At 46.1% G+C, this 17,068-nt stretch overlaps 1 protein-coding gene across 2 annotated transcripts in view; it reads right to left on the minus strand.

The window, feature by feature from the left end:
• The window catches only part of GPR176 (G protein-coupled receptor 176), a 103,293-nt gene that overhangs the window by 38,770 nt on the left and 47,455 nt on the right, over window positions 1–17,068 (minus strand). The window contains exon 1 of one of the 2 annotated variants that reach the window (XM_068251830.1): window positions 521–596. The exons of the other annotated variant lie outside the window; for it this stretch is intronic. Coding sequence (XP_068107931.1) covers window positions 521–566 — 46 coding nt within the window. The 5' untranslated portion in view covers window positions 567–596. Of the gene's footprint in view, window positions 1–520; window positions 597–17,068 lie in introns of those variants that run through there. 2 annotated transcript variants of the gene reach the window in all.

Here is a 17,068-nt window from a genome sequence, read left to right on the forward strand (position 1 = left end):
GTAGAGCAAGTATTTATCTACTTATATATATATATATATGCATGTTTTTTTTTCTGAGATAGAATGGCTGACAGCTCCTCTATAGAGTGACAAATGCAGCAGTCTTGAAGCTCCAGCTACAAGTGACTAATGGAGCATTCATTAGGCCCCAAATGCAATAGTGATTACATTCGAAATTACAAATACAGCTATTATTAGTTTACACTGCAAATGACAAATGCAACTCTAATTACACTCCAAATGACAAGTGCATCACTAATAACCCCTTTTACAACTATGTCACTAGTCACTCTTACCACTAGCACCCACGCTAAACAGATAGAATCCCAGAATTTGCCACACAAGCAGTGGCGTAGCATTGGGGATAGCAGCCATAGCGCTGCTACGGGGCCCCGCGGCAGCGCTACGTCACAGGGGGGCCCGCAGCTGCCTGAGAGGACTTTTTTTTTTTTTTTTTCCGCTGGCCGTCCGGTCGGGCGGGGCCCCCCTCCCTCACCTTGGCGCCCCCCCTCCGCCTCACCTGGGGTCCCCCCTCCTTTAATCAGCGGCGAGAGAGCGGCCGGCATATACAGAGAGCTCCAGCGGGTGTAATCAGCCACTAGAGGTTCAGCTGCCTCCGGGCTACGGTGTCCCCACTGTATTGCTGCTCGCACCACTTCCTGGTTTATTGCGAGCAGCAATACAGTGGGGACACCGTAGCCCGGAGGCAGCTGAACCTCTAGAGGCTGATTACCCTGCCGGAGCTTCCTGTATATGCCGGCCGCTCTCTCGCCGCTGATGGAAGGAGGGGGGGACCCCAGGTGAGGCGGAGGGGATAAGGGTCGGGCCCCTACCCCACTAACTACTCGGCTACCTCCCCTCCCACCCGGCTACCTAACTGCCCACTACCTCACTGCCCACCCGGCTACCTAACTGCCCACTACCTAACTGAACACCCTCCCACCCGGCTACCTAACTGCCCACTACCTCACTGCCCACCCGGCTACCTAACTGCCCACCCGGCTACCTAACTGCCCACTACCTAACTGAACACCCTCCCACCCGGCTACCTAACTGCCCACTACCTAACTGGCCACCCTCCCACCCGGCTACCTAACTGCCCACCCGGCTACCTAACTGCCCACCCGGCTACCTAACTGCCCACTACCTAACTGAACACCCTCCCACCCGGCTACCTAACTGCCCACTACCTAACTGCCCCACCCTCCCACCCGGCTACCTAACTGCCCACCCTCCCACCCGGCTACCTAACTGCCCACTCTCCCACCCGGCTACCTAACTGCCCACTACCTAACTGAACACCCTCCCACCCCGGCTACCTAACTACCCACTACCTAACTGGCCACCCTCCCACCCGGCTACCTAACTGCCCACTACCTAACTGCCCACCCGGCTACCTAACTGCCCACCCGGCTACCTAACTGCCCACTACCTAACTGAACACCCTCCCACCCGGCTACCTAACTACCCACTACCTAACTGGCCACCCTCCCACCCGGCTACCTAACTGCCCGCTACCTAACTGCCCACCCGGCTACCTAACTACCCACCCGGCTACCTAACTGCCCACTACCTAACTGAACACCCTCCCACCCGGCTACCTAACTGCCTACTACCTAACTGGCCATCCTCCCACCCGGCTACCTAACAGCCCACTACCTAACTGCCCACCCGGCTACCTAACTGCCCACCCTCCCACCCGGCTACCTAACTGCCCACTCTCCCACCCGGCTACCTAACTGCCCACTACCTAACTGAACACCCTCCCACCCGGCTACCTAATTACCCACTACCTAACTGGCCACCCTCCCACCCGGCTAGCTAACAGCCCACTACCTAACTGCCCACCCTCCCACCCGGCTACCTAACAGCCCACCCTCCCACCCGGCTACCTAACAGCCCACTCTCCCACCCGGCTACCTAACAGCCCACTCTCCCACCCGGCTACCTAACAGCCCACTACCTAACTGCCCGCCCTCCCACCCGGCTAATTACTGCCCACCCTCTCGGCTACCTAACTGCCCACTACCTAACTGGCCACCCTCCCACCCGGCTACCTAACTGGCCACTCTCCCACCCGGCTACCTAATTGCCCACCCTCCCACCTGTTTACCTAATTGCCCACCCGGCTACCTAACTGCCCACTCTCCCACCCGGCAACCTAGCTGCCCACTACCTAACTGCCCACCCTCCCACCTGGCTACCTAACTGCCCACCCTCCCACCTGGCTACCTACCTGCCCACCCAGCTACCTAACTGCCCACCCTGCCACCCGGCTACCTAACTCCCCACCCGGCTACCTAACTGCCCACCGGTCTACCTATCTGCCTACCCTCCCACCCAGCTATCTAACTGCCTACCCAGTGCAGTGCCGCCTGCACCGCAAATAGTGTACCAGCCTGCCCAACCACCCTCCCTCCAGGTAATTAATGTTAGCCCACTATAGACCTAACTACATATACTGTATTTTGTGGGGCAATCTGGCGACAATCTGATTGCATTTTGTGGGGAAATCTGGCGACAATCTGATTGCATTTTGTGGGGAAATTTGGCGACAATCTGGTTGCATTTTGTGGGGAAATTTGGCGACAATCTGGTTGCATTTTGTGGGGAAATCTGCCGCCAATCTGGTTGCATTTTGTTGGGAAATCTGCCGACAATCTGGTTGCATATTGTAGGGAAATCTGCCTACAATCTGGTTGCATATTGTAGGGAAATCTGCCAAAAATCTGGTTGCATTTTGTGGGGAAATCTGCCGACAATCTGGTTGCATTTTGTGGGGAAATCTGCCGACAATCTGGTTGCATATTGTGGGGAAATCTGCCGACAATCTGGTTGCATTTTGTTGGGAAATCTGCCGACAATATGGTTGCATATTGTAGGGAAATCTGCAGAGAATCTGGTTGCATATTGTAGGGAAATCTGCCGACAATCTGGTTGCACTTTGTGGGGAAATCAGATTTCCCCACAAAATGTTTGGGTGGGAGGTCCGAGGTCCATGGGGTTGGAAGGTCGTTGGGGGGGGGGGGCCCATAATTTTTTTTGCTATGGGGCCCAGTCATTTCTAGCTACGCCCCTGCACACAAGCTATGTCGGCCTAGGACAGGAAGAGTGGGGCAATTACCACACCAACAGAAACACATCCCTATAAGTCACAGACTCCCACAAAACTTGTGTAAGCCTAAGCTTGTGTCGGGGAGTGACTAGTAATATACTAGAGGTAGGATTACCGTGCAAATGCTGCCAGTACTAATGCGGGGGTGCAACAACCGTTAACCCATTAGCATGTTGCTATGGTGTAATGTGTTAACCCCAGTAATGCGCATGGGTTGATGGGCAGTGCTCCCCTGGCATTAGGGCCATTGTCACTTAAAGACAACCTAGGATGTTATAAACAATATATTTAATTTAAACCTTTAAATGATGAAAGAGATTGAAATACTTTTGGGTTTATGCAAATTTATGTACATTTTTAAGCAAATATATGCAGCTTGAAATTGGACCAATCAGTTTAAACCTGTGTGGGACTTGATTGGTCCGATTTCAAGCTGTATATATTTGCATACAAGGTGTACATACATTTGTACAAACTCAGAAGTATTTGCATCTCTTTGATTATCCCTAGTAAGTTGCAGAAATTTGTCAAGATGCAAAATGTGTTTTTTTTTTCTTACTTTATTACTATTTTGTAAAGTTACTTATCTGTTTTTTGTGTGGAACCTCTGACCTAAATACTAAGTAATCGTTAATCTAGAATGCATATGCAAAAAAATTACAAAGGTAAGTTGTGCTAGAATCTGTATGGGTGGGTGCCAGGGGAAGTAACTCACCCGCTCGCCCATAAATCGGTAATATTGTGACACTTCCCTCAGCCCGGAACAGCAAAAATGTTTTGCCTAAAGAGTTTTTGAAGCTCTGAGGCTACCTCCACCTGTTTCAGAGCAGTTGATAGCATGGTCAAAAAAGGGCGCCTACTGAATAGCGGGTGGGGCCGCGGTGGGGTGGGTTATTATTAGTTGTTAAGGATGAGGTGGATTATTAGTTGCGAGGGGGGGGGGGGGGTATGTGTTGCCCAGGAGGTAGAGTTATTAGTTGCCTGGGAGGGTTATTAGTTGTGTTATTAGTTGAGGAGGTGTTATTAGTTGCCCGGGGGGAGGTTATTAGTTGCCTGGGGGGGAGGGTTCTGTGTGAGTGTAGCTAGAATTTAGGTCGTTGCGAAATTTCAGCAAGTATTGCCGATATTTCAATATACCAATTAGGTTGTAGAAAAGTGTTACCAATATTCTACTACTGCAATTAAATTGTAAATTATCAGCTTTTCTCTCCTTTTAACGCCACGCCTAAATTTGCACGCTGCATTTTCACATGTATGCACCTGTGTTGCTCCTACTTGCCCCCAGTTTGGCAGCTGCGGCATAAATGGTTTTTTGCCGAAGGGGTGGTGGAGTTTCACATGAATACCGATTTATGGGTGAGCAGGAGGTGGGTTAGAGATCGATTTTGAGTTTAGGATCGGTCGCTCTCAAACAGTAGGCTGTATACATTTTTGAAAACCACAAAAGAGAGCTGGCACTGCAGCTTGATAAAAAGCAGAGAGATGGTGAAGGAGGGGCAGCTGGCTGTGTGATAGTAGCAGTTCTGTAAGCGCTTCAAGCATGCTCAGACCTGTGCTGCATAGAGATACGCGGAGTGGAGAAGGAGGAAATTGCCAGCACTGCTCTTTGAATGCTTTATTAGTCCATAGGCAAACTAAGTGACAAACTATATAAGTAACAGGAAAAAGTGTCACAGACATGCCATACTTGTACAGGATGTGGCAGGTGGGGGCAGGAGAGGAGCACCCATGGCCGCTTCGCACCGATGCGCTTCTATGGAGCATTGGCGTGAAACGGCTGTCAGGCTCTCCCTCTGCCCCTGCACCACCTGCCACGCCCTATACAAGTCTGGTATGTGACAATTTTTCCTGTTACTTATAAATTTTGTCACCAAGTTTGCTTATGGACTAAACAAAGAATTAAAAGAGCAGTGCCAACCATTTCCTACTTTGCTACTCTGTATATATTTTTGTCGGATCCATTTATTTTTACGATTGGAAATGGGGTCTGAAGTGAAGATTGCATGGTGTGTGCCAGGCTGTACAGTCCCATGTAGCCTAGGATCCGTGTCCCTGTGCAGTAGGCTTGTGCAGTAGGCAGGCTCGGAGGAGGTGGCTGTTTGAAAAAATAATCAGTTTTTAAACTGTTTTTAATAGTTGTGGACTGACTCTCTATAGCCATTATCACCCCTAGAATGAATTGTTGGTTATGACTCAGTTTTGTAAATTAAACAATTGTGGCAATAACCTTTTATTTTAATATAGGAAAATCGGTAATCCAATGGACGTCATTTCATAGTATTTCAAATACATTGACCTTTTAGAGAAATATTTAAGTAAAAAGCCCGCAGAGGTTGTCATTACTGTACTATTTACATCAACGCCAGTTGCCTGGTTATCATGCTATTTACATAGCTTCTGCAGGGACTGAGTCATACAATTTTAACAAGCATACAGCGAGGGATTTGCATATGCATTCTAGATTAACGATTACTTAGTATTTAGGTCAGAGGTTCCACACAAAAAACAGATAAGTAACTTTACAAAATAGTAATAAAGTAAGGAAAAAAACCCACATTTTGCATCTTGACAAATTTCTGCAACTTACTAGGGATAATCAACGAGATGTAAATACTTCCGGGTTTATACAAATGTATCTACACATTGTATGCAAATATATGCAGCTTGAAATTGGACCAATCAAGTCCCACCTAGGTTTAAACTGATTGGTCCAATTTCAAGCTGCATATATTTGCATAAAAATGTACATAAATTTGCATAAACCTCGAAAGTATTTGCATCTCTGTCATCATCCCTACTACTTACACAAAAGGATGAATTAAAGGGAACCTGAAGTGAGAGGGATATGGAGACTGACATATTTGTTTTATTTTAAACAATACCAGTTGGCTGGCTGACCAGACCCTTAAAGAGACTCTGTAACAAAATGTTCAGCCTTAGTTCTTCTATCCTATAAGTTCCTTTGCCTGTTCTAATGTGCTCTGGCTTACTGCAGCTTTTCCTAATTGCACAGTGGCTGTGTTATCTCTGTTATATGATCTAATCTGTTTCCTTCTGTCGGGCTAGGCTTGAATGCGTGGAATGTGCAGGGCTGCTTGTGATTGGATAGAAGCGATACACACCCTCTGCAGGCCCCCTGCAGGCTCTGTATGACTCACATACTCTGCTTATGTGAGCCTATCACAAGCTGGTTAGTTTGTTTGTAAACACTTACTAAAACTGTTAATTACAAGCCAGGATTGCAGCAGAGTGGCAGAAACAGCACAGAGGGGCCCAGGAGAACATAATGAATAGAATGGTATGCTTTTTGCTGTAAACATTTTAGAGTACAGATTCTCTTTAACAAACATGTAAAATAGAGGTTTCTGATAAAAATTTTACTAGATTAGCTGCATTCTTGTTTCAGGTGTGTGATTCAGACACTACTGATGCCAAAGAGATCAGCAGGGCTGTCAGGTATCTGGTATTTTGTAAAAAGAAATAAATATGGCAGCCTCATAACTCTTGCTTCAGGTTCCCGTTAAAAGAAAAAGTAAGTGAGGATGGAAAAGATCTATGAATATAAATACACAGTGTATTGCCCAAGTATTTAATACAGAAATACAATTATTACACGTTATAGTTCATTTCTATCTATCAAGCAAGTCAGGGTGCAGAAATATCCCCAAATCTGCTATGTCAGTTTTTCATAAAGCAGCAATTTTAAAATGGTACCATAGTGACATATAGTAGAATGAAGCAAATTACTCAAGACACCCACTTTTACCGTAATTTTCCTGTTTTCAGCATCAGAACCTTCTAAGTCGTACTGGCGCATCCTGTTACACAACAACGGGTGCTCGTGCTCATTCACTGCAGGACTTGCATTGCAGGGATTGGTGAATGGAAACATGTGTTCCCTGAGCCAATCTGAGGCTTTTAGTACAGAATGCACATAGTTACAACCAGTAACAATTTGCATTCTTTCATATGTTAGTAAATAAAAGTGTTTGTCCCTCTACCACCTCCTCTATCACCACAGATTGCCATCAGTCAGTGTTCTGTGGTGACAGGAGCTGGGAGAGAGACTGGTACTGAGAAGTGGTAGACCCTTTTCAATCATTTTGCCCCCCCATACCTAGCCTATTAACCCCATACCTGCCCATTAACACCTGATCCGCCCTGTACTTAGCCATTTAGCCTTTGGGGTCTTTGTGATACCCACTTCCACCACCTTTCAGCAACTTTATGCCTTATCTACCCTCTCTACCTACCCTTACTTCTACATTTCTAATCTATATTCATCTACTGTATTATTTTCATTATTCCCTAAAAAAAATCTTTCACTTAAAAAAAAAGAAAAATCTATCTATTTTCATTACTTTTTGCAGTATCTGTCTATCCTCTTTATTGACTACGGCAGGAAAGCTGAATTCTGCGGGGAAGGCAGCCACCAGTCCGCAGAGCCTCCATCTCGCCACAAGAGGAGGGATGATCCTGAGTCCGCTGATGAGGGACAGTCACAGGCCATAGCAGGGGGCTCGGTGGGCAACACAGCTGCAGCTAGCAGCAGTGCTCAGAGGGGAGGCAGGTGCAGACAGGTTGTGCGGCCACTGCTACCTCACAGGCAGGAGGTACCAGATCACATTCTGAATGGCAGCTGGTCACCCCTTAATTTTGCTGCGCCTGTCATCCCGCCTTTTTAGACGCTACTTAGTGGTGTGTCATTGCCAATAGAAAACCTTACACCACTTGACTATTTTCACCTCTTTGTCGCAGAGGAATTGTTGGTGCACACAGTTGACCAGACTAACCTGTATGCCCAACAATGTTTGGCACAGAAACCCACCTATTATATAGTGGAAAATTGGGAGCCCACCACTGTGCCCGAAATAAAAATGTATCTGGGCCTGACTGAATATGAACATAAATAAGAAGCCTGAATTAAGAATGTATTGGTCCAAAGACATCCTACATAATGCACCCACCTATCCAGGTACAATGGGCTGGCAGCAGTACAAATTCATCTCAAGACTCATACATTTCAATCAGAATATCCAATCTGTCTCAACACTTGACCCTGCCCATGACAGGCTTTTCAAACAAAGGCCCCTCTAGACTCACCTCAGTGCAAGATTTAGATTGGTATATAGCCCAGAGTATGACAGCGCTGTTGACGTCTCTGGCACCCTTTCATGGGAGACTCGGCCTAAAGCAGTATATCCCATCCAAGCAGGCAAGGTATGTGAGAGTGGCACTGACCGTATATTACAGCTAGCTTGGTGTCCACAATACATCTATAACAGTGGGAAACTTGTAGAGCTCATAAGTCCACTTCTCCATCAAGGCTACCTCCTGTTCGTGCACAATTCCTACACAAGTATGACCTTATTTACATTTTTGCTCTCAGCCCAGACTGGTATACTCTAGGACGGCATGTTTCACGGGTTAAATACTGTTTACTCAGGTCGGTACAAGTGTCTTATTGCGGCAAGCAATGTAGCAGGAAGCGCCCATTCAAACAGCTTGTGCTGTTTTTTGACCTAATCAAAGTAAACTAACCTTTCAAAAAACCATTCTACAATCTTTTATCAAATATTTGGGGCACCTCCTCCCACTCATTTATTTATTATATGTAACATAATGAAAAAAAAATCTTATTTTTTCAATATTACTTTCCAAATTATTTAGTCAGTGTTTGCCCATTGTAAAATCTTTCCTCATCCTGATTCACATTCTGAAATAACACTGTCAGGCCTCTAGGGATATCCACTCACGAATCAGCTCCAATGCCCCAATCTACCTCCACACGCTTCACCCTATGTGGCACGTCCCCACTTGAACGAGAGGTGAGAGACAATACCTACCCGACTTCGGTTACACCCAGGCCTTTAGTGTACAAGGTATTGGAGCTGAATGCAGGGTGAGCAAATAAACTTCCAGGCCTAAACAGAGTAGCAGAGTCCAGTAACAGTCCAAGATCATACACGGGCAAACAGAGATATCGCAGTACAGGAGGGCTAGGCAGAAGAGAGGTCAAGAACGGATCCGAGGTCAAACCAGGCAGCAAACAGTCGTAACAATAATCCAGGCAATAAGGTCGGTTCAGGCAGCAGACAAGGGAGGTCCAGTAAACTAGCAGAGGTCAAAGTCCCGATAATCCAAAATAACAGCAGGTAAACAGAGCACCCAGCAAGCTAGAGCTATCACAGGCAACATGCAACTGTCACAGCAAGGTTTAAATACTGACAGCATTCAATCAGTGGCCGGCCACATGCACACAACAGCCAATCACACGCAGGCATTAATCCTGTTTAAGTGTCAGCTGACAGAGAGGTCAGCTGACACAGGTAGCAAAACATGTCTGCTGACTAACCAGTACTGACCAGCAAAGCATCCTGACTGTGTGTCAGCTATAGCATACTGGTTAAGGGCATCGCCTCTGCCGTGAGAGACCAGGGTTCAATCCCAGCCAGGGTCAGCATCCATAATATTTATATTAATCCCAGCCAGGGTCAGCAGCCATAATATTTATATTTATTAAATAAACCCCTGCCTAAGTGTCAGCTGACTATCCTGTCAGCTGACACTACCTCTGTCGCCGCCTCAGACCATACTGCGGCCGAGAGGAGCGAGAAATCCGCCCACCAGTATGCGCAGAGCGATACCGAGTGCGCGCATCACCAGCGGAGGGCGGCTGCCGACATGCGGAAGTGCCAGGACTTGACCCACTCTTGGCAGAGACGGCCGCATTGCTGGATCCCGGAGGTACGTCCCTTACAAACACGTTTCCCAGAATGCTCTAGGAGGAGAATTCTGCATAATAAACAGCCTAGGCTAAACATCACTAAGAGGGTAGGATTACATACCAATATACAGCAAGATATAGATATAGGAGGTGTTTTTGACGCTGAAACAGGGATAATTAACGGAAAAATGGGTATCCTGAATAATTTACTACATTCTACTATATGTCAGTACAGCACCTCTAAGTATTTGAGCTCTGACGTTTAGCCCCACTTCAGTTCATATAGGAGAATAGATGATGATGAAAGGGAAAATGGGTCTTGCTTACATCCTTACACATGGCCCTCTGCAAGGCTTCAAAGTATGGGCATTTCATTGTACTTCTGTGTAATGCGTTTGCTGCTGCATGTACAGTATGGCTGGATTTAACTATCTAAATAATTATAAAGGATTTGGACCATTCTGAATGGTTTCTATGGGGTATGCGCTCATCTGATCTGCCTTATTTGTGTATGTGTTCTTGGCCTGAATGTAAAATTCAGACATTGCCAGATGCTCTGTGATTTAATAACTATGAAATTTAGTCAATAACTCAGTCATCTTATCCAATCTTGAACCTTAGCTGCACCTTTTTTTTGTACTCTAGATTAGCAACACTGTCTAAAAACCTATGGCTGCGGAGCCTGAAGAGACTCTTACAGAAGATGAATAAAATCTTATCAGGAACACACAGGCAATGGCTGGGCGCGTGACTTCATTACATGATGCTCTGTGTCTAATGGCACCTGTTATTTCAATGATACTTGCACTGAAAATGACAGGATTACATTCAGGGTCGCCTCGGCTCTCCCAGACTTATGGCCCAATCTAACTTAGAAAATCTACTCCAGTTTTACTTTGTTCCCTGTGATACTTTCATGGCACCAGTTTCTTCTGTATAATAAAATTACATGAACTGAAATGCTAGGTTCTTTTCTTTGGTCAATTTGTCTGTAATTTCCATTTCCGCTATTGGTCCATGGTGAAGATGGATTTCTGTTGCAGCGAGGATGGATAGGATCTCCCTGCTGTGATCATCTGGCTTCCTCTTCATGACACAAACGCCCATTTGGAGCAATCTGACTCTCTGTTCTGAAGCTGCTATTACAGAGGAGTCTTCTGCTGGGGGTTTTGTAACGCTTGTTACTTGTTTGTATTGACTTTACATATTACATCCCTATTGATGCTGCGTGATTTGGTGCCCTGTTTCTCCAGGAGCTCTGCTGCCCATTTCTCATAATCCTGAACGTGCATAAGTAAAGTGCATGCTGCTTTATTCGTGTATATCAATCAATTACAAACTATCATAAAAACATGTTTACTTCTATTCCCCATGTGATGAACATTGGGATTGTTGATGTAACGATTGGTGTCAGCACACAGAGAGAATCTGATTATTGGTGATCTGCAGTATCACCAAAAATACAGATATATACCCGATTATTGATGATCTGCAGAATCACCAATAATACAAGTATGACTAACCTCTGGACACCTGATAAAGTGTAAGTATTTTGGTGCAACAGTAGCCTGTCTCCCGTGGGACGGGAGACGCAGATAACAATGAGCATGGACCACCTGAGGAGCAGGTGGCCCTTGGGTGTGTGTGAACTATCTCCTAGGAAAGGGGATAGAGATAACCTGCGAGCCAGTGATTCCCTGCAATAGTGGGAATCAGACTATACTGCAGCCAGAGGACTCCTAAGGGATAGAGCCCCTGACTGGACTGCAGAGAGGCCTCTTTGAGGAACAGGAGGTCTCTGCAGCTACCTGACACTTGGCGGGGTAGTGTCACAGGTAGACAGACAGACTGAACACTCAAGGAATGAGTGACAGCCAGAATAGTCGGCCAGGCCAGGTCGGCAACACACGAGCAGATAAGGTACAGAGACAGAAGGCTGATTCGGTGACCAGGTACAGGCAGGGTTTGGCAACAGGTAGGCAGATATGCATAGGTACCGAATCAGAAAGCAAGAGAGAGGTCGAGAGAGCAATAGGTCAAAACAGATAAAGCAGAGGCCTAGTCTAGAGTGTGAGGTCCGTGGTCTCAACACCCAGGAACTGGTCTAAAGTATAACACAGCAATGACACAGTATTCCTAAGCTTGGGTGTAAGGTCCTTGGTCACAACACCCTGGAACTGGTCTAAAGTATAACACAGCAATGACACAGTATTCCTAAGCTTGGGTGTGAGGTCCTTGGTCACAACACCCTGGAACTGGTCTAAAGTATAACACAGCAATGAAACAGTATTCCTAAGCTTGGGTGTGAGGTCTTTGGTCACAACACCCTGGAACTGGTCTAAAGTATAACACAGTAATGACACAAGCGTAATCTGGCTAAGTGTGAATTCCCAGGTCCACCTGGTTCTAACACACTGTGGGATCTGACTATGGTCTGAGTGCTCACACGTATGTATTCGCAACGGCAGACAACCTGAGACTGACCAGCGAGATCTATATATAGTGCAGCGCTCCTCAGCGCCACCCAGCGCCACTCAGCCAATGACAGTCTGCGCTGGGATCAGCTGACCAACCTGATCAGCTGATCCCTCTCCTCCTGACATAAAGGTCCTGCCTCCCAGCGCGTGCGCGCGTAGCTCTCCATCTGTGTGCACTAGAAGGCTCAGACAAACCAGACGCATGCTGCTGTGCGGAAACCGCCGGTCTGAACGCGGAGAAAGCCGCCCCGCCGCCAGACCGCGAGGCGGCATCTCCGCAATCCTTTACAGTTGAGCTGTTTTTGAAAGATGTGTACCCAGATCTCCCTGTACGTAACCAATGTATTTGTATGGCCATGCAATATGTGCTGGGACATAACTAACCTGCCTGTCTACATTTGGCCATGTAGGAGAGGCATACCTATAAACATGGTGTACCATAAAAATAGTGTTGGAGACTGCCGGCAGTAGAATATCTGATATTCTTTTACTCAGTTCCTTTAGTAAAATATCGGTAATGTTTACCGATATTTTACTATGACTTAACACTGCTTTCACACAGAACCCTCCCTCTAACTATGTCTAACCCGAAGACTTGCACCCCCCCCCCCCCCCCCCGGTGCTGTCCAGTCTTACCCCCTTCCGTCCCCGTGCTAACCTTAACCACTCCCCTTTACTGCATAATATGGAACTGCAAGGTTGTTTGGTACCTTAGGGACTCCCTGTATTATGCATCCACCCTGTACAGCACATGGTTTATATTCCCTACTGTGTGCATTTTTTTTCTTTGGGGGGGGGGGGGGGGTACTGCTCATTCTTCTGGCTGCACGCTTGGTTCAGGTATCCTATATAATAAAACCCCTGTGTCTCTGTGTCCTGTCCCTGTGTGTGTGTCCCTGTGTCCCTGCTTCCAGACTTGACAGATTGCGGTCTGTGAACCTCATTGCATTGTGGGAAACAACAGCTTTTTCCAACTGCCAAGCAAGCAACATCTCCCTGTGTGTATATACTGCAGACAGCGGTGGAGGGCGGGCGAGTGGGACGCATCTGTGCTCGCGTTGCTGGGGGAGAGCGCCCGTAGCCTAGCGCCCAATTTTTAATGGGCGGGCTTTTTTACTAGTGTGACAAACTACTAAGGCCAAAGGATTAACATGACAGCCTCAAACTATTATCATTATTATTACTATTGATTTATATATCACCATCATCTTCCAGGGCACTGACTGTACAGAGTAAAAAACAAGCACGGGTAGATAAAAATAAACACATTGTTACATTATACAGATTTGGTAGTCAACATAACTGTCAAAGTGCCTAATCCATTGTAACAAAAAAATAATTAAAAAAAAAATCAAAAAATTATATATATATATATATATATATATATATATATATATATATATATATATATATATATATAAAGTGAGCTATAAGAAACAAAAGGGAGAGATCCCTGCCCTTGTGTGTGACCTTACAATCTAAAGCTAAATGGCCAAGTATCTAACATGTGTACAGGTATCCACCAAGGTTGTTTAAAGGTCCGGCATGACGGAATTAAGGTCTGGAGCAGAGAGGTATACCTGTGTGTCATACACATTTAAATGGTATTGAAAACCAAAATGGAAAAAAAAAAAAGAAGAGGAGCAAGGACATAGCCCTGAAGTACCCCCACAGACAGAGTATGTGTCTATTTCCCATTAAGTGGATCTGAATTCTGGATTTTTTAATGTTCTTTTTAAAGGGAAGGTTCGAGCAAATAAAAAATCCACTTACCTCGGGCTTTTTCCAGCCCCTGGCATCCGTCCTGTGCCCTCGCTGCAGCTCCGGTGGCTCCTGGTCCCCTCTGGTGGAGAAGCCAACCTCGCCAGGTCGGCTTCCGCGTCGTCTTCCTCTGCGCTCCAGCGTGCGGTTCACTGGTTGCGATGACATCATCTGGACTGTGCAGTGCAGGCGCAGTACTTCTGTGCCTGTTCTGTACAGTCCAGATGAAGTCAGCGCGACTCTGAGAGCCACTCGCGCAGGCGCAGTAGGAATCCTGCGCCGGAGGGGACCCAGGACCACCAGCGGTGAGCGTAGCTGCAGCAAGGGCATAGAAAGGCTGGCAGGGGATGGAGGAAGCCCCAGGTAAGTGAATTTTTTTTTATTTTCGATGTGCTTGGATGTGTCCTTTAAATAAAGCTATCTGTATCTTCTCCTTTTAAGCAAGATTATATACATGTCCTTAGCTTGTTTCTGTTATGCTTTGCCTTTGCTTCTCCAATATTCTCATTTCTCATTGCTTGTCTTTCAGCTGGTATAGCAAGGCTCCCTAACCATAACCTGATCTGACTGTGCTTCGTAGAGTACTCCCACACACTGTACTATTACATCTTGTACACATATGAGCTGTACACATGTACACATACTGTACATATTTGAACACTGTACACCCATACTCTAATCTTCATACTTAACTATATGCTGTGCAAATGCACTGTACATTTACCCATGTCCTGTCCTGTCCTGTCCACACATGCTGTACACTTACCCATGCACTCTACACCCATATGCTGTACTCTAATTGCTGTACAGTTTATTTGCACCGTACCCCAACCTATACACTATACAGCCACATGCTGTACACTTACCCCATGCTCTTTACACCCATATGCTGGGCATGTATGTGCTGTACTGTATATATAGTATACACAGTATACTAACCTACACAATATACAGCCACGTGCTGTACACTTACCCCACGCTCTTTACACCCATATGCTGTGCACTAACGTGCTGTAAAGTATATATGCACCATACACTAACCTACACACTATACAGCCACATGCTGTACACTTACCCCACACTCTTTACACCCATATGCTGTGCACTAACGTGCTGTACAATATACTGTATATGCATTGTACACTAATCTATATACTATATAGCCACATGATGTACCCTTGCACAGGTCTGTACACTAACTGAAATGTTGAACTATTCTCTGACCTGTGCTGTACCCAGTGGGCTCCAGTTTGCTTCTCAGTAGAGTGAAAGGATATTCATTTCTTCCCATTCTGTCGACTTATTCCATCAGATTGGCAAATATTTTTTCAGGTCAGGTATTTCAGACATCCTGTATTTCACGTGTGTATTTCATTGTTTGCAGACATTTTCAAAAAAGTCTGTTCTGTTTTTGTCCTCTAGGTTTGACAGCTAACTATAGAAGTCTCCTTTGTGAGGAAGTACAAGATGTACCGAATGTTTGTGATTGCAAAGCTCAAGTGTTATCGCTTTCAGTAAAATAATCTTTGAAAGCTGATTGCAAGATGTGTACTCAGGACAGCGTCTGGAATAAAATTCTGCCTTAAATGTTCTCAATCAAAACCTGAAATAAACTTTCTTCTACCTGAGCCCTACTATATTCTAGATAGCACTCTCACCTTGCAGCGCTGGGTCTCAGGTTCAAACCACAGCCAGGGCACTATCTGCAAAGTTTGTATGTTCTCCCCATGTCTGTGTGGGTTTCCTTTGGGCACTCCGGTTTCCCCCCACATCCCTAAAACATACAGATAAGTTAATTACCTTCGCCCTAAAATTGGCCCTTGACTATTATGGATATATGACTTTGGTAGGGATTAGATTGTGAGCCCCTTGGAGGAACCGTTAATTGACAAGGCTATATACTCTGGTCATCGCTGTAGAAGATGTTGGCACTATATAAATAAAAAATGATAATACTTAAATGGACCATGAACAGTAATCTAAAATGGCCAAATGAACCTAACTGGGCCTTCCTCCAGCCACGTGAGGTCCCCCGGCATCCTCCGAGTTTCCTTCGTTCTTCCCACAGCTGCTTAATTAGAGTGGCGACTTCAGTCGAAGTTGTGCACAACTGCGCATGCGCAGCCCCTCCGTGCCCATCTTGCTTGCGCGCACATCACCGTGAGCATTCTGCGCATGCAAAAATGGATGCACGGAGAGGCCGCGCATGCGCAGTTGTGCGTGACTTTGGCTGAAGTCGCCGCTCCAACAGCGGGAGCCCAGAAGAAGCCCGGAGTTCACCGAGAAAATCCACAGACTACGAGGGGCTGTAAAAAAGTGGCCATTTTATATCACTGCACAGGATCCCTTTAAAGGATACCCGAAGTGACATGTGACATGATGAGATAGACATGTGTATGTACAGTGCCTAGCACACAAATAAATATGCTATTGTAACGATCGGTGAAGCACAGAGAGGATCTGATTACCGGTGATCTGCAGTATCACTGGGAATTCAGATATATAACAGATTATAAGTGATCTGCAGTATCACCGATAATCCGATATACCAGCTAACCTCTGTTCACCTGAGTAGAGTGTAGTGTTTGGTGTAACAGTAACACTTAGAGGACTAGGCCTCAGTGTAGCAGGGAGTACTACACAGATTCCTTCCAAAGACCTGAACTCTCCAAGGCGGGAGAAGTCAGGCTGAAAGAGTAGGAAGGTTTGTCTGAAGGCGACACTCTGTAGGAAGTGTCACTAACAGGACGGGGAACCGCCTCCAACAGTAAGGTCGGTTCTCGAGGTCGGACAAGCCAGGTTGTAAACACACGGACAGATAAGGTACAGATACAGTAGGCAGAGGCGGAGTCTAAGGTACAGGCAGGGTTCGGCAACAGGGTATCAGAAATATCGAGGTACAAGATCAGGAGGCAGAAACAGAGTCTAAGGGCGAGCCGGGGTTCGGCAACAGAGTATCAGAATGGCAAGGTACAAGATCAGAGTTCA

Source organism: Hyperolius riggenbachi, chromosome 9, assembly GCF_040937935.1.
Source record: "Hyperolius riggenbachi isolate aHypRig1 chromosome 9, aHypRig1.pri, whole genome shotgun sequence".
NCBI lineage: Eukaryota > Metazoa > Chordata > Amphibia > Anura > Hyperoliidae > Hyperolius > Hyperolius riggenbachi.